This window comes from Camelina sativa, chromosome 19, assembly GCF_000633955.1.
Source record: "Camelina sativa cultivar DH55 chromosome 19, Cs, whole genome shotgun sequence".
Classification (NCBI taxonomy): domain Eukaryota; kingdom Viridiplantae; phylum Streptophyta; class Magnoliopsida; order Brassicales; family Brassicaceae; genus Camelina; species Camelina sativa.
Window position 1 is genome coordinate 22,603,164 of NC_025703.1, and position 25,691 is coordinate 22,628,854.

General features: G+C 37.4%; 2 protein-coding genes and 2 pseudogenes across 2 annotated transcripts; 2 read left to right on the forward strand and 2 right to left on the reverse strand.

Annotated features, from left to right (window-relative positions):
- Nucleotides 3,443–4,824, reverse strand: LOC104766951 (V-type proton ATPase subunit c1). The gene is made up of 3 exons (XM_010490924.2): nucleotides 4,650–4,824; nucleotides 4,001–4,286; nucleotides 3,443–3,908 (listed from the first exon to the last, which is right to left on the reverse strand). Exons 1-3 carry the CDS (start codon nucleotides 4,723–4,725, stop codon nucleotides 3,776–3,778), a joined length of 495 nt encoding a protein of 164 aa, XP_010489226.1. The 5' UTR covers nucleotides 4,726–4,824; the 3' UTR covers nucleotides 3,443–3,775.
- Nucleotides 11,482–12,743, forward strand: LOC104768103. The gene is made up of 2 exons (XM_019240985.1): nucleotides 11,482–12,544; nucleotides 12,691–12,743. Exons 1-2 carry the CDS (start codon nucleotides 11,482–11,484, stop codon nucleotides 12,741–12,743), a joined length of 1,116 nt encoding a protein of 371 aa, XP_019096530.1.
- LOC104768104 lies at nucleotides 21,627–22,858 on the forward strand (annotated as a pseudogene).
- On the reverse strand, nucleotides 24,075–25,265 carry LOC104766952 (annotated as a pseudogene).

The following is a 25,691-nucleotide window of genomic DNA, read 5'->3' on the forward strand; positions in this document are numbered from 1 at the left end:
AGACAATGAAGAGGAGGATATTCTAGGGACTCGATTGGATGTTGTCTGGCATTGCTAGGCTGCTAGAGTTGGGTCATTAGAACATTGCTAGGTTGTTGGTTCTATGTTTACTGTTGTTTGGTTATTGGATATTGTTATGGTTTAATATTGGTTATTTTGTATTGGATAATTATTGGATATTTATTGGTTATTGGTATTTGTTATTTACGCTGTTGGTTGTGATTGTGGGACCACTAGTTGTAGTTTCTTTATTATTATTATTATTATTTATTATTTAAAAAATAAAAACGGGTCAGGTCGTTTCAGAATGTTACAATGGAATAGGAGCGCTCAAGGGGCATGCACTTTCTGCAATGTAGCTATTGAGACTAGGGATCACTTATTTTTTTCCTGCAGTTTTAGTGTTGAGGTCTGGAAAGCTTCTGCGAAAAATGTTTACAAAGCAAAATTCTCTACCAATTGGCATAACGTCATCTCCTCTGCAAGTCATGATTGGGGTGATCGCATTCAACGGTTCTTGGCTAACTCTGTTCTGCAAACAACGGTATACTCCCTTTGGCAAGAACGGAATCGAAGGAAGCATGGGGAGTCACTGCAGCCCGCCTCATGTATCATTCGTACAATTTATAGACAGATGAGAGATCACCTCTTAGCTATTGGCCTTATGGGGGATCGACGCTTTGACAATGGCCTCCTAACTTGGCTTTCCACTCCAGCTTCGTAGTCATGTGTTAGCACAGTTTGTAAGATTTTCAATCACCATGTTTTAAACAGAACACTGCACTAGTTGTACCAAAGTTTTTTCATTTTGAATATAATTTAACATTTATTCAAAAAAAAAAAAAAAGATAACTTGATATTATTTCATTGGTGACCTAACCTTCATCGGGATTCAAGGTTTAATACACATAAGTTATTATTAATTTATTAAAACAACAACGCTTTGGTAACGACACAACAAAGCTTCTAATGACTTATTCTCAAACCCTCTGCTTCCTTCCGAGTCTCTTTCACACTTAGCCACTTTTCTCTAGAGCCTTCTTCTGCCACTGTCTAGCTCTTCTCCCTTTGGTTCGTATTTTCTTTCTCAAGAACGCAACAGGCACCCTCAACCTATCAGCCGGGTCTTAACTCTTAACCGTGCTGAAATGAAAGTCCTTTTTGCTTTTCACATTTTTTAAAGAAATGAAAACATAATAAATCAAAAACAATTTTGTGACTATATTAATTAATATTTTTCCCTTTTATGAATAGAAAAAAAAAACAAAGCTTCCAAATAAAAAAATATTTCTAAGCAAAATCTAAATCTACTCTCAAATTTTATATTTTATATTTTATATTTTGAAAGAGAGGAAATAGTATATAACAGGTAGTAATGGGTAGACAAATGAGTTTAAGGAGGAATGAGAAATTAACAAGACAGAAAGTAAGAAGAATTGCATACATAAACTAAAGAAGTCTTTTTATTTTTGCGAACGAGTAAGTGCTTTTGTAAAATCATTGACTCAAAAGATAACAGTAAAGTTGACTTGTGAATTAAGTAAAGTATGTATGGGTTCTTGCTTATTGCAAGTTGCCTTTTTATGTAATAATCCTCATCAAATCCCCATTTTGCATTTAAGTGAAATCTTATCACGAAAAGTAATAAGACATTTTGCATTTTTCATGAAAGTCTTGAGAAGAAGACCACCTAAAAGTCTTATACCTGAAAGATTCTCGAGACGGTACCATATCAAAAAGAGTTTTACACTTAACGAACTAACCAGATGGTAAAAACGTCTTACTATTAAGAAAACTAATTTGAGGTAAGCCAACTGATGTAACAATCCAAATTTTTTAAAACAAATAAGCATCAAACAAATTTAAACCCACATACAATTGTTACGGATAAATCCTCCTAGAGTACGGCTATTTGAATTTTGATTTTCGGATTCCTTTTGACTCTGCACTATGTCTTGTTACTTTATGATCAGATTCTGATTTTAATTCAGTCTTCAGATTTAAGTAATAGTTGTATTGAATGAATTGGCAAAGAAGGTCTCTATTGTATGAGTTAGTGTAATTATTCTGATGTCGAATGGATGTAACTAGTGTCGTTTTACAGTCTATGTCAAATATGACATGGATATTTTTTAATGTTTGGATGTAGAAAGAGGAAGTGAAGGAAGTCAGCTAGCCAGCAGTTGAAAGATGACTGGGATGATGATGATATGTCAGTGACCACTTCTCGGTTAAGGAAGGAGCTTTGGAGTAGTGGTGACTGGTGAGAAGAAATGAGGTGAGAAGAATGTGAAAGGGCAGGTCTCCACATTTTGGAAATCTCGTCTTTTTGTTATGATCCGGTACTCTGTTTGAATTGCATCGTTGGTTTATAGTGGCATGTATCAGTATTTGGTTCTCCTTTTCCTTTACACCTTTTACTCTTCCTTGAATGCAAATTTCTTATCTTTGATGATGATAAACTTGAACTAGTAAGATTCTATCTTAGTAGTCACCATTTTTTCACAAAAACACCTGCTATGTATAGAATTTTCTCACAAGCATCTTCACAATAAACAGAGAGCATAAAGACATTTGAAATGACAAATTAGACCACAAAAGAATCCTTCAAACTTTGTTTTGACAGGCACTATAAATGCTATACATCAACAACATCCAAATGAGAAATAAAAGCAGAGAGAACCATAAACATCACAAAATAACTGAACATTCACACAGACATAGTTGTTGTACCTCACAGGAAAGAAACAATGGAAAACCACTATTGTTTCTTTTTAATACTCATCGCCTCCTTTGTCGTCATCCTCTACTCTTTTGTGAATTATGGTGTGATATTGTGTAGGAACGATCGAGCAATCACGGATACAATTTTCAAGAATGATCATAGAGAGTATTTACCACTCCCTGTCTTGAGAATGGTCTTCTAGAATTCTCAGTTCTCATAAAATACAAGAGTAGCCAGAAACCGAAGATCTGTTCGTCACAAAGTTGTCGCGATACTTTGTAGATATGGTTTATGATAACTTGCGTGCTCTTTGCGCTTAGTGCTTATACAGTTCTTTTATGATATTTACTTGTTTTTAAAATTGAAGAGAGTATGTTGAAAGCTTTTTCATGGATAGAGGACGACCACTCTTGGTCTTCATTGCTTTCAAGTATCTCTAGTGGAAGAGTGAAACCGTTTCACCTCCGTTTCCTCCAAGGCTCCAACCATGGCTTTAAACGTTTATATACTTCAAACGGTTTCTTCTTCCAAAAGTGTTGTGGGGTTGCTTTGATTCGGATTCATAAAGTTATAAGAGTTACGAAGGAATCCTATTCATATAATTGGAGAATGAATACTCATCATGTGGTTAAGTGGTAACAGTTGTCTAAAGCTATATTACGGTCTTCGGTATGTCTAAATAATGTTTTGTTCAGTAGAAAAATCTATCTCAGGAAAAATTTGAAAGTCACCAAAAGATGAATCTCATAACACTCAAGATTGGTATCAGAAGCAACCTTCTTTACAAACAAAATAATATAAAGTTCATCAAGACAAATGCGGACAATACAAGAATAAAAAACAGCTGCCAAGCTCTTCTTTTATTACCGAACCATACAAATAATATTCTATACTCAAGCAACCCACCAACCAAGGAACGAGAGGTGGCAGATCTACTTCCCAAACAAAGTTCCAAGAATCCATGAAATATCCACGAAATATCGGTTCCTGATGCTACATACCGCACAAATAAGCAAGTAGCTGGAAATTTTTGACATTTGTTTTGGTTCCTCATTCTGCTCTGGACTGACCAGCTCGAGAAGATAAGATAATGCCTACAATGAGGCCGTAAAGAGCAAGTGCTTCCGCAAAGATGAGGATAAGAATCATCCCAACAAAGAGCTTAGGCTGCTGAGCATTTGCCCTGAGACAATTTTCAAAACCAGACAAGTCAAGAATACATCATTTTAATTTAAACATTATCTACAGAGGATTATAGCTGAAAGAGGAACAAACCTAACGCCCGCATCTCCAACAATACCAATGGCCATACCAGCTGAGAGACCAGCAAGACCACAAGCAAGACCAGAGGAAAGGTGTGCATAGCCATCAAAGAGGTAGTAAGACTTAGCCTTTGGATTGATACCGGTACTGATGATAACAGCAATAATGAGTCCATAAATACCCAAAACACCAGCCATAACCACAGGGACAATAGACTTCATAACCAACTCAGGTCTCATCACTCCCATTGAAGCCACACCAACACCACTCTTTGCTGTCCCATAAGCAGCTCCCATACCTATGATATAAACCCAATCCAATAACATCACAGGTTACAACCAAATACGATCCCTCCAAGTTTTCAGGGAATGTAAACAAATCAATACCTAAATCCAGATTCTGATCTAAAAAGTTAATTTCCTCAGAAATGAATCATAATTCTAATATCATGTTGATGCAGATCGAACCCCTAAGAACAGTAATCCATGATCAACGATCTCATACATATAGGTTCTATAACTATAGAGAAACGACGTGACACTCCAACTCCACAAATCTCTAAGCAATCATCTGAATCTCATAATGGTTTCCAATTAACAGGAACAGGCTTAGATCAAACGGATTTTGATAACGAATTCAGAAAGAGAAGCAAAATGCTTACAGGAGAAGACGAGAGCGGCTGCGGCGCCAAGGAAGCCGAAGAACGGAGCAGTTTCATCGCCGCTGAACGTAGACATCTTCTCAGATCTCAAAAACTTGGAATTTTGTCTCTGTGATTTTTTGGTTTTTTTTTTTTTGGATTTTTTCAGATGAGTGGAAGGGAACGACGCACAGTAGTACAGGGTCGTCTTCAGATGTGTTGTAACACGTTGCATTGTAATTGGGCCGGGTCTTAACCGTGCTGAAAAATAAAAGCCCTTTTTGCTTTTCACATTTAAAAAAAAAGATAATAAATCAAACATGAAATGAAACAAATAGTCAAATAATATATCAAAAACAATTTTGTGATTATATAATTAATTAATATTTTTCCTTTTTATGAATAGAACAAAAACAAAGCTTCCAAAGAAAAAACTATTTTCTAAGCAAAATCTAAATCTACTTTCAAATTTTATATTTTGAAAGTGGGGAGATAGTATAGAACAAGTAGTAATGGGTAGACAAATGGGTTTAAGAAGGAATGAGAAATTAACAAGAAAAAGGTACGCCGAGTATAGGCCAACACATTTTACTACAAAATAGTATAATATTTATACATTTTCCTTTTGTAAATTCAAAACTTGGTTTATAAGTTTATACCATATCATTTGTATACTATATTATATTTTTTATGCACAGAAATAAAATGTATATTTATTATATACCATATTATATTTGTTATATACAAAAGGATTATTATGTATATTTGTTATAATATTTTGTAGTAAATTTTAGAATATACAAAATTTTCCTTTTGTATATAACAAATATAATATGGTATATAACAAATGATGAAAGATATAATATTTTCTTAAAATATTTTGGCTTAAAATGTTCATAGATCTTTTTATAATTGAGTCTAATTTGTTATATTGTTTTTTTTCAAAGTATATTGCACCTTGCTATATATTTAAACTTTGATTTACCATTATTTGTTATATAAAAATATTTAATAGCATGCTACAGAATAAAATATTATATGGTATACAAATGATATGATATAAAATTAAAAATCAATTTTGGAATTTACAAAAGGAAAATTTATATTTGTTATATTATTTTGTAGTAAAATTTTATTATATAATCTTTTAGTAAAGTTATGTAATTTTTTAAAAAAGATTTGTTATTTATAAAAAAAGTATTTTTTGGTCAACGCCAGTCAACATTGGTTAATATACTGGTCAACACTGGATTCCGGCAAACAAAACATCAAAATTATATGGTTATGTGTTGTACACATAGCTCATGTTTGTTTATGAATGTCCTTATGTAATGAAAATAGTTCGTATAGTTAATAAAACATTTATATTGTTTACATGTGTGGTGATGTTTTGAGTAATCGGATCTTCCTTCTCCCAAACCCTGACAGTTCTGTTTTTCTCATTACTTTAAAGAAAAAGCTTCATCCCTTCTCTTCCTCCTTTACACTAAACAACCAAGAGTTCTCTCCCTTTCTCTCCCTTTCTCTCTCCCTTTCTCTCCCTCTCTTTCTCATAATAATGTCAACAATAGCAAAAACATAGAGAAGAGGCATGACTTGAAGAAGGAGAATAGGGGTTTTTGGTTTAATTAGATTAAACTATGATTTAATTAAACCAAAATCAATTAAAATCAATTCTTTTAGTTTACTCAACATATCCCAAACTCTATTCCTAGAACACGGATGTTACAATATTGGGGACTGCTCCGCTCCTTTAGCGGAACTATGGGCGGATTGCTTGGGATAGTGGTTTCTATAGGGTGGAGTTGGAATTGGATTCGAAGTTGGTTGTTGGTTTTTTACGGTCAGGGATTAGCGAGGCTCATCCGCTGGCCATCCTGGTACGTTTGTGCCATGGCTTCTTCTCAAGGGACTAGTTAGTCCGGGTTCGCCACATGTATAAGAAGGCTAACCGTATATTTGATGGGTTAACTACCTATTCGTAATCTTTGCAGTTAGGTCTTCATTCTTTTGATTCATGTCCTGATGTAGTTCATTCGATTATGTTGGAGGAATCTGGTGAAATGGCCATTCTTAGAGCTGTTCACTTGTAATTCTTTGTAGTTCATTTTAATACAGTAAGGGAGACGGTTGTTTCCCTTTTTCCCACCAAAAAAAAAAATATTATTTCTTTCTGTTTTCCTTCTTTAGGCCCCCCTCATCGATATCATTGGTGATAATGGACCGCGAACGACCGGGCGTCGACTATTCTCTCGGGTCTCTGAAGCGGCATCAAACGGAGTATGGTCCATACCTCAAGGGAGGCACCCTCTGGTTCTGCTTCTAAGGGAATGCCTAGCAGGACACACTCCACCGAACTCTGACCACGGCGATGACACTTTTCTCTGGAAATTGACTCCCAACCAATCCGAAGGTACCTTCTCCTCTCAGAAAACTTGGAATCATCTTCATCCCTCTGGTCCCTCTGTTACTTGGCATACTCAACTATGGTTTAAGGAATGTATACCGAAATTGGCTTTCATGTCCTGGCTTACGGTACTCAATCAATTAACAACAAGGGATAGATTGAGGAATTGGAATATACAGGTTCCCTCTGATTGCCTCTTCTGTGCATCTGGTGACGAGAGTAGGGACCATTTGTTCTTTCAGTGCCCCTACTCCTTCGTTCTCTGGCTGGACTTCTTTGCTCACCTTGCTCCACCAACAAATGCAAACTTTAATGGTCTGCTCAACTGGATAAAAAAAACCGACGCCACACAGGAAGCTCAACATCATTTGCAAGCTGGTTTTTCAGGCCTTAATACAAGCCATTTGGACTGAGAGAAACAAAAGGATTCACACCGCCACCTTCTGCACTGGAGAGAAGCTCAAGAGGGAAATTCAACTCCTTATGAGACGGCGCCTTACGGGACTGGACAGGGAAGACACTCACCGAACAACACCATCAGCATCCTCCCCCCAAGAAACTTACCTCTACCTATGGTTCTCTAATTTCCAATCACACTAACTATTAGTGGACTTGTAAAAAAAAAAAAAAACTCTGCTCAAGTATTGCTCCTCTGTACTAAACTCTTTTAAGATAATATAAACGGTATCTGTTTAAAAAAAAAAAAAAAAAAAAAATCTTATAATCCGATACTTGTTAGATAAAAGACAAAAAAAAGTTTATTAAAGATGTCCAACTTTGTCAAAGGAATTTTTTTTTATCAATTTAGTTGACGAGAGATGATTCATAGAGATACTACATAAACCTATTAAGCCTTGATAAACAAATAACACCTACGGCCTCCCCGACTTTAAATTACACCGCTTAGATTTTAATCTAATTTTGTTCTGCTTACTTGCTTAGTTGCTTTTCATCAAACATCACATCCTGTACATGTGCAGGGATGGATATCGTTGATACGCATTCTGAGGCAGGAAGATTCCATAAAGCTAAACTTTTACCCTGTCCACAAACCTGAAATGTGCAGTAGCAATAACAGTAAATGCCCAGTCTTTAAACTTCAAACTCATTCACCAGGAAAAAGAAACTATATTCTTTAGGTTAGTGGAGCCGTGGAGGCAACAACCCTATTGAAAAATAGCACGTTGCAAAAATATAATGAGATTATTCATTTTCTTAATTCTTACAAACCAGCTTTCACTTCCGTCGAGGGCCATAGAACTAATGCGAAGGCGGGACTTTTTATCCTGGGAACCAATTACTCTAATTCATTTCCCCGTTTTGCAATCTGGTTGACAAAACAAAAGGAAGCCTTGAGCGTACAAAGCTTAGTCTAGACAAGTAAAGTATACCACATGAACCGGAACCTAAACTAAACGTAGTGGAGTGTTTTGTAACCACCAAATGAATTATCCGTTTTGCAATTTGGTTGATACTACAAAAGGAAGCCTTGACAAGAAAAGTATACAAAATGTACCGGAACCGAAACTAAACATAGTGGAAATTTTGGTAATCACCAAATGAATATCATAGAGTTTTAAGAAGCAGTCAACAAATGAGGAGCATTATATCTTAAGTACCAACATGAGGACTAAATGATTTTGAAAGTTCTATAACCACAGATGATCCAAGCATAATACTGGAAACTACAGCATTAAAAAAGAGGAACGTGAGCAAAATACCCCAGATTCTTGCAGTTCCATCCTCTGAGCCCGTCAATATCTGGAGCAAGAGACTTAGTATGATCAGACAAAAAAATGCAAATGTGGAACATAGATACGGATAGGAATGTGCATTTCTAATACTTATGGAAACACCATTACCTGACTTGCAGAGGTACGAGAAACTACAGTATGCAAATAGTCTAAATGCCCCTTGAAGGTCATTTTGATTTTACCACTCTCCTTAAAATCAACAGCTCTGTTCAATCGCTGGAAGAAACAACAAAGGCGTCCGGATTAGGGATTCTCGCCGGAACAGGAGGAGCCCAGGCGGTTCTGAAAACTGTACGCGTCTGTATCTCTCGGCTCGCTCCTTCGGTATTGCTTCTCTATACTCATCTTCATTCCAGTTTGTAGCGTCTCCGTACATTTTCCTCTGTTTCTACTTCCGGTGATACTCTTCTTGCAGAACGCCGGCGATAACACCACCAGTGGTTTGGTGAAGGTGGAGGAATTTCTAAACCGGCCGATTTAGTCCCTTAATTATTATTTTGTCAGCTATTTCTCTCAGGGTGTAACTAACTCCTCATGTCTTTGATGGCCAACCTTGTGACGCAATCAGAAGTTCTCCTGAAACAGCTCTGTTCGGTTTCAACATGTCTCGTTCACTGGTTGCTCGCGGGTGGTGAGACCATGGCCAGCTCAACCAAACCACACGAACCTGAGGAGCAGCTTGAATCAGAGGAAGCATTGGAAGAGCATCTTGAACCAGAAGAAGCATCGGAGGAAGCATTATTCGTTCTGGCGGGTCTTGTAACAAGGTCAAAGTCTAAAAGTTTCAACCAAGCCATCAATGGTCTACTTAGGGAGCTGGACAAGAAGCAAGAAGACATGGTTCAAACTACTTTGATGAAGATCACAGCTGAATAAGCTAGGTAAAGGGTTAAGTTTTGCTTATGCACTCTTTTTCCCTTGTCAAGTTTTGTCCCATTGGGTTTTCTTGACAAGGTTTTTAATGAGGCCTAAGTAGCACTTCCAAGTCCCCTTTGCCAGCCAATTTCGTGGTCTAAGGCCCATCTCTATGCCTTGGCTCAATTTCTATCTTTTGTGTTCAAACTTTGTATTTAATGCTTTTGTAATATCCTAGACATTGTGCATGAGATTGCATGAGTGTGGACTTGTGCATGTCCTTGTATGAGCTTGACCTTGTGCATGCTCTTGCATGATTTTTCTCCTCTCTCCTCTTCTCCTTCGTCCCCCTTCTTCTATTTAAACTCCTTGTAGTTTTCATTTGTTACTCATCAAACATTTTAATCAAAAACCTTCTTTTTACTTGTTTGATCAGAGAAGTGTGTAGTATCTTCTCAACTTGTTTACTTCTTAGTGTGTCATATCTAAGTTGTAGTCAAGCATGTAGTCTAAGAGATCTCCATCTCTCTTAGAAGTACACTTCGTTCTCCCCTTCAATCCGTTGCAAATCCACCTCTTCACCTTCTCCGCCGTTCATCTCTCCATTCAGCTGCATATTCAACCCATTCATCTTCATCATTTCGTTCATCCCTCTTCAAGACCTTGCAAAGTGTGTTCTTGGGAGTAGATCCTCGTCCAGGAGTCTATCAGCGGGCCTCTCTCCATAGGTCTCCTCTGGATCCTAATCTCTTTGGTTGGTCTGGTCACTTTCATGGCTCCAACCTAGGTCTCGATGTTCAGATATCAGATTGGATTTGGTTCGGATTTTTTGGATATTGGCTCTAATATCCGAATGGATATTTATAAAATTCGGATTTTGGATCGGTTCAGATATATTGTTGATAACCAAAATTAAACCAAAAATTATTGGATAAGGTTTTATTCAAATAATTTGTAATCCAATTGTATACAAAAAATCATACTAACCGAGTGTTTGGAAAATAAATGAAGCAAATGACAAGTTCAAAGTTCAAAATAACATAAAACCATACTAATACATAAAAGTGCGACGTACTAACATGTAAAGTGAGACATATTACTCTCTCAATGCAAAAAAAAATCAAAACCAAAGTAAACAATAACGTAAATATATGAGTATCTATGATTTATATATATCGTATATAGTTAGGTGTGTATATCTATATCTTCATTTCATGTATATCGTATATAGTTAAATGTATATCTATATTTATCAAGTTGTTTATTATATTTTTGGTTATATTCGAATATCTATTGGATATCGGTTCGGATCGGATATCTTCCGATATCCAAAAATAACGAAAACAAAAATCGATCGGTTATTCTATGGGTATTTTCGAATCGGATTCGGTTCGAATTTTCAGATGATTTTATGCCTACCTCCAACCATTAGAAAAGTAATTATGGTATGGGTAATGATTTAGGTCTAGTAATTAATCACGATATATACTGTTCTTTGTATCATGGTACAAATGGTAATGTGTACATAAAAATTTCATGAGTTTCTAGGGGTCGAATCTAGCTCCCCTTAACAATATGTTGTTCATAGTATTTCATATTTCATATTGTGCAGTTTTTCGCAAGTTGATTTTATAGGATATATATATGGAAAGGCTACTTTAGTAAATATGATAAACCTAGACTCTCTTGTATTGTGTATATAATGTAATCCCTATACCAAATAATATCATTAAGCTTCCTTCTTTACATGGTATCAGAGCTTTCGATACCTAAAGCTTAACCTATATTTTTTTTTTCAGACGTCGCCACCTTCGTCTTCTTCTTCTTTCTGTTCACCATGTCGACTTCATCTGGTGAAACAATTGCTGTCACAGATTCTCCAAGTGTTCTTCATGTGAACATGGTGAATGTAACCAAACTTAACCACACAAATTTTTTGATGTGGAGTCGTCAAGTTCTTGCCCTTCTCGACGGATACGATCTCACTGGATACGTCGATGGCTCATTGGAAACGCCTCCTCCCACCAACACTGTGTCAGGTGTTGCTACGGTCAATCCAGAGTACAAGATCTGGAAACATCAAGACCGTCTTATTTACAGTGCTCTACTTGGTGCCATGACGGACTCGGTTCAACCGCTACTCTCCAACACAACCACATCAGCGGAGATTTGGACTACTCTCTCGTCGATCTATGCCACTCTTAGCCGCTCTCACATTCAGCAGGTGAAGCAACATATTGATCTCTGGACCAAAGGCGACAAGTCTGTTGAAGAATACTTTCATGGTCTTACCACTCGGTTTGATCAGCTGGCCCATCTGGGCAAACCTATGGAGCTTGATGACAAGATTGAACATATTCTAAAGGGACTCCCTGAAGATTACCGGCGTGTTTTTGATCAACTGGAAGGCCGTGAAAGCTCCCCGTCTCTCCCTGAAGTTTTGGAGAAGATGATCAACCAAGAGAACAAGCTCAAAGCTGCGCTTGTCTCTTCTTCCTCGCTACCAGTGACTGCTAATGCAGTTCACGTTCGTGGTGGTCATAACAATCGTGGTCAGCCACGATCGAATTGTTGTAACCACACATCACCGCGGGGATACCAAGGACGTTGTCAAATCAGTGGGATTCATGGGCACAGTGCCCGACGGTGCTCTCAACTCCAGCTTAATGGCAGACAATACTCCTCACTCTCGCTGTCTCTGATGCCTCCAGTGCCATGGCAGCCTCGCGCTCATCTCGCTACCGCTGCGTCCTCAACGACGAACAATCCTTGGCTGCTTGATTCGGGTGCTACGCATCACTTGACCACCGACCTGAACAATCTCGCTCTCCATCAACTCTATAATGGTGGTGAGGAAGTGACCATCACTGATGGTTCCGGTCTCAACATCTCGCATACGGGTTCCACATTTCTTTCCACACCTATTAAACCTCTTTGTTTAAATGATGTCCTTTATGTCCCAAACATTGCTAAAAACCTTATATATGTGTATCGTTTGTGTAATTCTAATAATGTGTCTGTTGTGTTTTTCCCGGCCCATTTTCAGGTGACGGATCTCAAAACGGGGGTCCGGTTACTCCAAGGCCGAACAAAAAATGAGCTGTACGAGTGGCCTATTCCAGCATCCACACCTCCTACTTCTCTGTTTGCTTCTCCTTCACCAAAAGCTTCTCTTCCTTCATGGCATTCCAGGCTTGGTCATCCATCTCCTCCCATATTACATTCTATAGTTTCTAATTTTTCTTTGCCTTGTTCTGAGTCTTCAAATAAATTATTTTCTTGTTCTCATTGTCTTATCAATAAAAGTCATAAACTTCTTTTTTACACAAACACCATACTCTCCACAAAACCACTTCAATATATTTATCTGATGTCTGGATGTCACCTCTTTCGTCAAATGACGGTTACAAATACTATCTTGTGCTTGTGGATCACTTCACCCGTTATACCTGGTTCTATCCATTGAAACAAAAGTCGGATGTCAAACAAACGTTTATGGCTTTCAAGGCTTTGGTGGAAAATCGTTTTCAAGAAAAGATAGGGACGCTCTATTCTGATAATGGAGGTGAGTTTATAGATTTGCGAAGTTTTTTGACGTCGCATGGGATCTCTCATTTCACGACGCCACCTCACACGCCGGAGCAAAACGGCATATCAGAACGGAAGCATCTGCATATTGTTGAGACTGGCCTAACTCTGCTTCATCAAGCTTCGGTTCCAAAACAATATTGGTCGTACGCATTTGCCACCGTTTATTTGATCAATAGAATGCCAATGCATATTGTTGAGACTGGCCTAACTCTGCTTCATCAAGCTTCGGTTCCAAAACAATATTGGTCGTACGCATTTGCCACCGTTTATTTGATCAATAGAATGCCAATGCATATTGTTGAGACTGGCCTAACTCTGCTTCATCAAGCTTCGGTTCCAAAACAATATTGGTCGTACGCATTTGCCACCGTTTATTTGATCAATAGAATGCCAATGCATATTGTTGAGACTGGCCTAACTCTGCTTCATCAAGCTTCGGTTCCAAAACAATATTGGTCGTACGCATTTGCCACCGTTTATTTGATCAATAGAATGCCGACGCCAGTGCTTCACGATGTCTCACCATATGCCAAGTTATTCAAACAACCACCAAATTACTTGAAGCTCCGTGTCTTCGGCAGTCTTTGCTTTGCATGGCTTTGACCCTACAACACCAACAAGTTACAAGACCGTTCACTACCGTGCGTGTTTATGGGATATTCGCTTACCCAAAGCGCTTATCTCTGTCTCGACATCACTTCAGGCAGAGTTTATACCTCCCGTCATGTGCAGTTTGTTGAGTCCAGCTTCCCTTTTACTTCAACTTCTTCTCATCCCGTGGTCACACCATCGCCTGATCATGCTATTCCAAACTCTCCGATTCTTGTTCCTCTTCCTTGCCGGCCACTCGTCACAGCTCCGCCACAACAACAACCCCCGGTCACGATCCGTCACACTACAACACCACAGTTGCCGTCTGAGCCCCTTTTATCGCCATCACTCACACGAACGTGACGTTGAAAGGGGCGGTGAAGATAATAGACTGTTGGGCCGAGATGAATTTATAGGCCCATTAAGAGAATCTACACAGCCGAGTACACCCAATCCTGACCAAGTCCATCAACTCCATCGTCCTCTTCTCCCACTTCGACATCGTCACCAGCACCCGAGCCTCTTCCACAACCACAACCACAACCAAATCTTCCACCACAAATTGAACCACCACCAAATAATCCACCTGCTAATAACCACCCCATGCAAACACGTAGGAAAAACAATATTGTCAAACCAAACACAAAACTCAGCCTCGCTGTTTCTACTTCCAAACCAATCATCCCCACCACTGTAACCCAGGCTATGCGAGATGAGAAATGGAGGAATGCCATGGGAGACGAGGTCAATGCTCAAATACGAGCTCACACCTTTGACCTGGTTCCCCCGAAACCTGGTCACAATGTTATTCCCACCAAGTGGATTTATACTCTCAAATATTTACCTAATGGCTTGCTTGACAGGTACAAGGCGCGTTTGGTTGCTCGTGGCTTCAACCAAAAATATGGTCTTGATTACTCAGAAACATTTAGCCTTGTTGTCAAGCCAGTGACGATACGTATGGTGTTACAATTGGCCGTGAATCACGCTTGGAGCATCAAACAGCTTGATGTTAATAATGCGTTTCTCCACGGCACACTATTGGAAGAGGTGTATGTTTCTCAACCTCCGGGTTTTGTTGATAAGGACCGTCCACATTATGTCTGTCGCTTGAACAAGGCGTTGTATGGTCTCAAACAGGCACCGCGCGCGTGGTACCAAGAGCTCAAGTCGTATCTCTTGCGGATGGGTTTTCATAATTCATTGGCTGACACCTCTGTTTTTGTTTATCGTTGTGGTTCTGATGTTGTTTACACGTTGGTTTACGTCGACGACATTATCGTCACTGGGAGCTCCGACATGCTAATTACAAGTTTCATTGCCGCCTTAGCTGCTCGTTTCTCTTTGAAAGAACCAACAGAGCTCCGCTACTTCCTTGGCATCGAAGCAAAGTCGCACACCGCAGGGGCTGCATCTCATGCAACGGCGGTACATCCTTGATCTCTTGACTAAGACTCATATGTTGAATCCACGACCAGTGTCCAAGCCTATGGCTCCCGAACCTACGCTAACCATTCGCTCGGGCAAACCTCATGACAATCCAACAGAGTATCGCATGGTAGTGGGGAGCTTGCAATACTTGTCATTTACTCGCCCTGATATTGCCTTTGCAGTCAATAGATTGGCGCAGTTCATGCATTCTCCCACTGATATCCATTGGCAAGCGGCAAAACGGATACTCCGATATCTCGCTGGCACAGCTTCTCATGGTCTCTTCTTATGGCCATCACATCCCTTTACGGTTCACGGAATCTGATTGGGGCGGTGATCGTGATGATCTCATTTCCACAAACGCTTACATTATATACATAGGTACAACTCCCATTGCATGGTCACCCAAGAAACAGAAGGGGGTGGCTCGCTTTGCTACGGAGGCTGAATATAGGGCTGTGGCGAATACCACTGCTGAACTCATATGGATATGCCCTGCTCACTGAACTCGGGGTCACCTTACATGCTGCTCCGGTTGTGTATTGTGATAATATTGGAGCGACGTATCTTTGCACAAACCCGGTTTTCCATTCACGAATGAAGCACATAGCTATTGATTATCACTTCATTCGGGAATGTGTTTAATCCGGTGCACTACGTGTGACTCATGTCTCACGGATGATCAGTTGGCTGGCGCACTCACGAAACCCCTACCGCGGCCAAAGGTCGTTAATCTTTTCAACTAGATTGGAGTGACTCAAGCCCCTCCATCTTGAGGGGGTATATAGGATATATATATGGAAAGGCTACTTTAGTAAATATGATAAACCTAGACTCTCTTGTATTGTGTATATAATGTAATCCCTATACCAAATAATATCATTAAGCTTCCTTCTTTACAGATTTGTTTAATTATTTTGTACATGGAAGATGAATTTACAAACAAACGGTATTGCAATTCAAAAAGCTAAATATTTTGTATGGAGATATTGATCTACCACGTAAAAGTTGGTAACTAATGAATGCTTGAAACGTCGATGTTTCTAGAAACGTATTAAGGGGGGACCGCTTATGTTGTGCTTGCGTGAGATACAAACACACATGAACAATAGAATGTGGAAGAGGAATCAGATCAAATCAAAAGCAAAACTATATATATATATAAAACTAGTGAGATGGCCATGATGTTCATAATTCGTTGCCCTTAGCATCTTTTCGCTTTACTTAGTATACTCCAAACCTTTAGTGATATTCGCTTATATTTCTATTTTTATATCATTTCCTATGCCTTACGTTTCGATTTTACATTCGTTCTTACAAATATTACTTTTTATTCTTTTGTTCTCTGATTGGAGGATCAATGCGTGTTCTAGCTACAGATCTTAATTATGGTCGGGGATCTCTCACATACATCTAAACCTATGTATAGTTTATTAATTGTTCAAGTGGTTGTTTACGCAACAACCAAATAAATAGTTTCATTTCGTTTTAAGTGGGATCTCTCAATTCGAAAATCTAAATTGGATGTAGACTTTAAACAAATAAATGTTTAGGTATTCACATAAAAGCATTTTAGTGAGGAGTGTATTAATGTAGGACTTTAAACATTCGTCCCATACGACGGTTACGATTTAGTCACTTTGCTATTAATTAATGTAGTCACTATTTTTATGTTCTGTATTTACATTTATGTTTTTCATATAACGTGTCTTATAGAGCCGACCAGAGTCTCATTTTAGATCAATGAAGGATATTTTATTCATGTCAATAATCATGTGTTACTGTTACGGTAACAGACTAACAGTGTTACCCCGTGATATAATATTTAATGAAAAGAGGGAATATATATGCTCAAATTGACAATAAATAAACTAAGACGGGTTTAATCCGGCAGAATATTTTTAGAAATTAAACGAAACTAGTGGATGATGATGATATTTATGCATGCATCATCATATATACCCCTAGCATTCCTTATATATTAACCCTAAAACCAGACAAACATGTTTCATATCATTAAAATTTAGGGACCGAGGCTACTATATAGATCATATGCATGCACGAAGATGAAAAGGTTCAACTAAAGGAGGTCAGTGAATAGGTATAAGGAAGGCGACAGAAGAGAGTGAGCACACATGGTTCCTTTTTCTAGCATGCTCATGCTCGAAAGCTCTGCGTGCTTACTCTCTTCTTGTCTCCTGCTCTTTCTCTCTGTCTCTCTCTCTCTCTATGTATGTACATTTACATGTATACATTATACGTGCATCATGCATGGTAGAAAAGGTCTGAATATGGACTAAATATATAAGATCATTTGCATTGATGGACTAACTTGATTCTCACCAGTCACCAATTAAAAAATAAAAAATAACAAAAAGTAGGAAAGAAGTTGAGAAACATTGAGAAACTTATTCTGGGCACATGGAACATTCTAACATGTTAAATTTTATTTTTCTCATTTATTCTTTAAATAAAGAATAATTTATATAAAAAGATTACAATAAAATATTTTGAGATACGTACTGAATATCGATTCTGTATTCATCTTTTGTTTTCGCTAATGTTTTACTTACGACTCATACACAACATTCTTCACTATATTCGTTGTATACTGCCAAATAGCCGTCACAAAACTTGGAGTTGGAGTATAATAACTTGGTGTAGATGATTATTTATATAAAAAAAAATACTTTTTTTGGTAAAAATTATAAATATTATTTATATCGAGATAAATTAAAATCAGGCTACACAAAGATGGTCTAATGTTTTTATACAAAAAAAGAAGCATATATTAGATCTGAATCATCCATCAACCATCATCATACGAGGGCTTGTTGTTTCAGTTGCTTTCTTGTATCAACAATTTAGTGACTTTGTAAATAAGATGATATGAAAAATTTGAGGGTGCTTTTCAGAAATTATATCTTATATAATAAAGTAGAGTTACTTTCTAAAACTTTTTTTCTGAGTTTGACACGCGGCATATCTGGTATTATTGGCATCTGTTCCAGGAAAAAACACTTAATTGCCTCTTTAGCTAAATCTAATTCTCAAAAAATCATAAATGGGCTATGTGTGTATTGGCTAATGGGCAAATGGGCTACATGTGAAAATAATCCACATATTTTGAATTTAAAACCATATACATGTTGCTTTTTCTCATTCCTTTGTTATTCTTTTAAAGCATATATTGTCATATTTAAAACCATAATGTCTACCCAAAAAAGTCAAATAATTTCATATCTATTATTGTGACTCGTTGACGTTGTCGGACATTTATAGGTTGTTAGAGTGGGTCGTTAGAATGACATTAGGTTGTTGGTTTATTGCTTCTTGATATTATTAGATTGATGGTTATTGTTTTATTTGTTTATTGGTTATTAAATTTATGGTATTGGTTTATGTTATACGATGTTGTTTGATTGGATCATGATGTTAGTGAGTATGAGATCACTAGTTATAGTAAAAACAAAACTTCACAAAAAAAATCATAATCCAAATCTACTTTCACATTTTATTATATTTAGAAAGAGGAAATACTTTAGAACAAACAGATCGAATAATGGCATAAATGAGTTTAACGAGGAATGAGAAATTAACAATATATAAGTAATTAAAATTGCATACATTACTAAGGGCTTGTTTTGTTTATTAATCGTTGCAATAGCGACTTGATATATCATGATTTTTGTGGTTTTTAACCATGATATAAAGAGTCTTTTTAGAGTCTTTTGATGTGTTTCTAGGTTCTTTGTGAGTCTATACAGGTTTTACAGGATTTTGGCACGAAATGAGCAAAATGTAGCAATTTAAGGGATTTCGGAGCAATTCAGCTAAGGAAGAGAACTTGGAGCCGAGCAAGGACGAGTGATATGATTCTCCCAAGAAATCGTCACCTTCGAGTTGGTATATAGAGACACATTGATTTTAAAGACAATGAAACCTCAAGAATAAGGATGGTGGAATGAATAGTTGCACAAGAGTTGCGGAAAGACTCTTGATATACCGGTTTGATCTTTCAGCCTCGCAGCAAAAAGATCGGCTCTCTCAGCCTCGCACCAAGGAGATCGGGTATGACTATTGGAATCACACCAAGTAGTCGGTTTTGATTGTTGGAAGCACACCAAGCAATCGGTTTTGTTCACAAAGAACAGAAGAGAATCACTCTCAAAGAAAAGAAAAGGTTTTGATAAAAAGTTGGATGTTTATTTCATTGCTCTTACATGAGTTTATATAGGAAAATAAACTTGGTAACAAAGCCAAGTATTAACTATTCTTGAAACTAAAAACAATAAAGATAGATAGTTGAATGAAGATTCAACTCTTGGTGCATGTATCCCTCCCTCCAAAGTGACTCTTGGTGCATGTATCTCTATTTTCGTCACTCCTCTTTGACCACAAGATAAAGTGATTATTTTGGGCTTTCTTGGACTTGAATTAGGGTCAAAGTGGGCTGGACTTTATAGACATCATCCCTAATAGAATTTCCCATGCTCTCTTTGGCCATAAGCTCTTGAATAAGTCCATTAAGTGCATTCCTTAGCTTCTTAGCTTTTTTCTCTAGCCATTGGTCTTTTAGGTACAAGCAATGGTTCATCCGCTACAAGTTCCTCTGGTTCAAGCTCAGCTACAAGTTCCTCGGGTTCAAACTCAGCTACAAGCTGCTCGTCATTAGCTCCATCCATGATCACATCAACGAGAGTGTTGACCGACACTCTCTAGTGTCGATCGACACCAAGCCACAAACATAATGGAAATCCGAATTCTCAAGTTTTAGGTTAATCCGTACTGTCGGGACACGCACCTATCACCTTCCCTTCTTTGATATTGTCCCGATGTGATGCAGGTGCAACGTCCTCCTTTGTTCCTCCGATTTTGTCTTGAAGTGAAGCTGGCCTTTTTTGTCCGTAGGAGATGACATAGCCGTTGCAGTCGACCGTTGGATCTCATTGAGCTTAACGGGCTTGACAGGCTTCTCTTCTTTCTGCATTCGGCCCATTTGATTACTCTGCAAAACTACATCGTTTTGTGCTGTTGTAGAGGGGGTATAAAGCAAATACTCTGCTTCTGCTGGAGGCTTTAGTTTGGTGTTGCTATCAGCTCTAGGGTAAATTTGAGCACATCACGACTCTGATCTAAGGCAAAAATTACAGTATAAATATAGACATGGCAATGTCACTAATGAAGATGATGAGTCGAATTTTTAGCATGCCTTATACGTCACTGTTATTAGCATCGAGCGACAACTTTCTACATGCTCTCCACATTCTTGTGTGTTAAGCAATTGTTTTTCCAACTTTTTTTTTTGGTCGCTCGATCTGATCTCAACGATTAGAACAAGATTAAGGCCTAAGTCTTTATATTTCTGCTAAGAGAAAGTGCTTTTGTAATATTGACTCAAAAGATATCAATAAAATTCGTAAATTTTCAGATTTAAGTTTGATGATACGTTGACTTGTGAATTAAGCAAGTATGGCTGCTTATTATTTCAAGTTGCTTTGTTTTATTTAATAATCTTTATCCTCATCAAGTCCATGTTTTGCATTTAAGTTGAGAAATCTTATCATTAGATAGTTCGTTGTTCAAAAAAAAAAAAAAAATAGTTGACATTTTGCATTTTTCATGAAAGTCTTGAGAAGAAAGACCCACTATACAAGTCTTTTACTAGACGGTGCGTGACATATCAACTGAGTTTTACACTTAACGAACTAACACTCCATTTTGCTTTTAAAATCCATGTTCATTTGCTATTTGATGAAATATCTTCCAGATAAAAAGTTGAGCGAAGAAATGATGATCGAGTACACTCATGCAATCATAAACTCACAAGAGATAAAAAATTAATTAAAGGTTTGACATAATACTAGGGAAGAGCTTAATAGGGATGACCCGATGGTAAGAACTTCTTACTAATAAGAAGACTAAAGGTAAGGCAACTGGTGCAACAACCCAATTTTTGTTTTTTGAAAAACAAATAAGCATCAAACAAGTAAAAACCCGGATACAAGCGTTACGATTAAATCACTTCTGAAACCAATTGATTAAACTCAAAATTAAAAAAAAAAAAATTAAAAAAAAAAAAAAGGTAACGAAAGTCTCTGATCCAATTTCAATATGTTAAAATTGTAAAGATGTTTGATTGTTTATCTATTTTTTCTTTGGTCTCATATACAGTACATGAATTTGGGTGTATCCTAAACAATAAACTAATTAATTCTTTATTTCAATTAATTTATTTGGTCATTTAGATATTCTAAAAATTGTTTTTGGAGCTTTTTCATTTCATTGTTTTGGTGTGTTTCTGCAAGAATCGACTATATATAACTCAAACCAAAGAAGAAGATTAAGTCGAGAACCCTAAACCCAAAAATGGATATTCAAGATATGGTAATGGAAGTCTTGGCGCGACTACCATTGAAGAGCATTGCAAGATTCAGATCAACGAGCAGAAGATGGAAACTTCTGATCGATTCAGATATCTTCAGAGATTACTTAGTCTCTCGCAACGCTTCTTCTTCAATCTCGTGGTCAATCATTCAGATGCTACCTCACAAACTGACACTTGAAATCATTGGTCACCATAGATGCAAAACATGGGGACTTACTAGTTCTTTGCCGAGAGAGCAATCAAGAAGCTACTAGTCTTAGCATGCACCGATGGATTGGTCTTGCTTTACGCAGAAGGTACCGATGGAACTCCTATGTATTACGTTGGAAACCCGTTGTTTCAAGAATGGTTTCGAATCCCTTTCCCTCCATTCCTCTCTTTGCAAGAACTTGAGAGATTACGGCACAAGAAGCTTTTCAGCGACAATGGATTGGTTACAAAGATGCGGAGTGGTACCGTTCTGAGTTATAAGGTTGTGTGGTTGATCACTCGCAATGCTGTTAGAGTCGATTTTATAATTTACTCATCTGATACAGGGACGTGGGAAACTCGAAATGTGACTTGTATTAATTCTCTATTCTGGTTGAATCCGAACAAGTCAATTGCTTTGAATGGAATTCTTCACTGGATTCACGACATGATCAGTTCTTTTCAAGCCTACGATTTCTATGGTGGTCATGATGATAGATTGTGTAGTAGCGTAGATTTCCCAGATACTCAGGAGTTATCACGTTTTAGGAGAACCATCACGACCTCAGAAGGGTCTATTGTGTATTTCAGCGAGTTCCGTGAGAATGGAAACAAAACATTACGTGTTTGGAGGCTGGTCACGTACATTAGTAGCATTAATGGTCCTAAGGATCAGTGGCAGCTCTTTTGGGAAGTCAGCTTGGCGTCTTTGATCGAGTTAGATATCGATTATTTTCCGGTGGTGATGCATCCTTTGAACTCTGAGATCATCTACTTGTGGAGAAGGAACAAGAATATGCTGATATTGTTTAACTTGAGGACGCATGCGTTTAGGCTTCACGAGGAAACTGCAGACGATAGCAACAAGTGTATGGATGGTTGCATCTTGAGTTTTAACGGGTGCAGTGAGTATATGCAGATGTACAATATGGCAGCAACAGTTTATTGTCCTAGCCATCTCCTCTTTTCCCAGTATGTTCTCCCTCGTTGCCTGCAACGTCTCCCTCGTCCCCAGCCTAATTAGTGTCTTCTCTCACTACTCTACTCTAATGATCTTCTTTAAACTCTTTGCTTGTAAAGAAGAGGAAACATGTAGTTGTTTCTTTAGGCTTATTCTGTTATTAAGTTTCCATATTCTCATTTGTTAAAGTGAAAAAACAAGAAAAAATGAGAGTAGTCAAACACACATAACTGGCCACCCATTCATCTCTCCACCAAAATTTACTTATTTCTTTCTTCACCAAATTAATCAAGAAATCCCAAATAATGCTAACACCAAACGAGAAGAGTTGGGGCTGTCTGGCTGCAGAACCTATTAAACCTATTTGGCTGCAAAGATCAAAAGTTATGTAAGCAAACACTTGATAAAAAGAAAAAAAGGGCAAATAAAAATTTAAATAGGGTCAAATAAAAATGCTGCAGTGTAAGGGCAATCAAGACCATACACAAGAATCTAAAGCTCTGACAGTCAACATATAATTCCATTTGAAGCATCTACAAATGTATTCTTTCGTCAGAATTTCTCAATCAAGGCTACAATTACTAGCCTGTGATCAAACCACAAGAAGTCAATTCACAACAAAAGATTCCTCTTTGCGCGCGAAAGAAGAAGCACTGAACCCTTCCATTTGCAACCCCAACCTTGTAACAAATACTACTACAATGCAAAACTCTAAAACGTACGGCAAGCACTCTCTAGAAACGAACTGGCAGAAGAAGTACACACACTGACAAGTTTAAAGCTGAACTTGAACATTTTTCTCTAAACGAAGCCTAAGGTAAGGAACATCAACTATGGAAACTTGTAACAAATGTAACAGAAGAAATACAATATATGTATGAGCAATCTTCTAAGCTAACAACAATATTTGGTTCCCTAGTACAAATCCCGTCCTGCATTACCTATGCCTCGTCGTATATATATCGATTGGGAACTGTAGGTAATGCCCGACGGGATTTGGTACACTGGGAATTCCATCGGAAATGACATTGTTTTCTTGTAGTGTGGGTAGCAAGCAAATAGAATTTCGAGTAAATTTAAGAACCCTGAAAAAATGTGCTGAAGAGGGCCCATTTATTTGAAGGAAAAACCATTCAAACACAAGATTTGAATAATAGTACGTATAATTAAAGTTAATTTGTTGGACGTGATTCAGATTTGTAACATAATCAAAAGAATAAGATCTAGTGACTGTGGATTGTGTGATACAATCGGCAAAAAAAAACACAACCCATATAAGTTATAACAAAGAGACATTTGTATTTCTTATTTTTTATGGTGAAACTTATTACTTGAGGGTTGAGAATTAGAGAGATGCTTGAAACTAAGACAATGCTCCATTATATTAGAGCTACTTTTATTTAAGATAAAATTCAACTTGAACTAGACCACTGTCGAGCGCTGCTATAACGCGTTGCTTACTCGCTTGGCTATATCTTCCTGTGATTATTGGGACTCACGTAGATACCAATCGATGTCATACGGTAATCATTTGAAGACCCAAAGAAACCTCCGAACTCACTTCGACTACGTATTTTCTGGTTCAATTTCTATTTCGTCACCTAATAGATATTTATCGCTTGGACGTCCAATGGGTCCGTGGTTCCCACGGTTAGTGTGAAATGTTAAATTTCTGATTCCTTTACCACCTTTTCCTAGTACTCCACTCAATCCAGTTACATATTCATCTTCCTTCAGTTTGACCTGCGACTAAACTTCATCAGAGACTTAAGTAGACTCAAAAGCAAAGAAACAAAAACAATTGTAGACACAAAACTTACAATACGAAATGATCCCTCGGATGAACCATATTTTGTAGACAGGACTTGAGCTCCATTTTCCAAATAGCCAAACTGAATAGACCTTATGACTTTGTCGAAAGCAACATATATGTGAGAGATCATCGTGCGTCCCTTCTCGTCCCATTCAGTGTCACCATCCTCCTCATGATATTCATCATCGTCAAAGTTCAATCTTCTTCCCACTGATCCTGCTCTTATCATCTCCATATAAGAAGCAGGTCAAAAAGTACGTCAAAGGAGGATAGAGAGAAAGACGTCGACTAAGGCCGATTATATAAGATACAGTACTGTCCTGTCCAAAAGATCAAAGAAAGCAAGCAAGACAAGTTCCAAATACATTAAATATAATGCTTGAAATTTGTGCTTAAGAAATAACAAGACTCTTCGTTTGACCAAAATATTAAAATTACACTTAATTTCAAGTCAAACTTACTTCTGGGGATATGATCCAGTTATCCTTTATTGAAACATGCATATCATAAATTATAATCACCTCCTTTACGTGTTTAAATTAGAGGACTCTATACTAATTAAATATTTAGATATAGAATAATCTACATAATTGTAAGATAATGAAAGATCTAGAGGTATATTATTGTTTAGGATTAAGAGTGTAAGATATTTTGTAGTTTTTTTTCTTTCTTTTGATATTTTATAGTTCCTTTGAAAGCATATAAATAGTTTCTCCCTCTGGGATTTGTATTAGGTTGAATAAGTGAAATACAGAAACTTAAAAAAGAAAAGTATTCATTATATATTTTTTGGGTTTTTCTTTTTGGTTTATCAGTTACGCCACCAACTGCAGATGTAACAAGTGCAAAAGCGACAAAAGAGTGGACACTGAGGAATTTCAAATCGGAGTTCGCTTTTAAAAAATCAATTTTCTCAAAAGTATATATTTAAACATGTCTGAAAATATACATCCGCTAGTTTGATTTGGCAGGTGACAGCGTTAGATCAATTGTTCAACAAAAAGAACGCTGAACAATTGATCAATTTCATTTGTTAATTCGAAAATGTGATAGAGATGATATTTTCCTATTAAGTTGCAAATA

Bases quoted from the DNA above. Each gene is read 5' to 3' on its own strand.
- LOC104766951 (XM_010490924.2), bottom strand. From the start codon at position 4,725: ATGTCTACGTTCAGCGGCGATGAAACTGCTCCGTTCTTCGGCTTCCTT. The intron at 4,287-4,649 runs GTAAGCATTTTG...TTTATATCATAG, and splicing joins AGCCGCTCTCGTCTTCTCCT to GTATGGGAGCTGCTTATGGG. The intron at 3,909-4,000 runs GTTTGTTCCTCT...AAATTGTCTCAG, and splicing joins GTTGGAGATGCGGGCGTTAG to GGCAAATGCTCAGCAGCCTA.
- LOC104768103 (XM_019240985.1), top strand. From the start codon at position 11,482: ATGTCGACTTCATCTGGTGAAACAATTGCTGTCACAGATTCTCCAAGT. The intron at 12,545-12,690 runs GTTCCACATTTC...GCCCATTTTCAG, and splicing joins TCTCAACATCTCGCATACGG to GTGACGGATCTCAAAACGGG.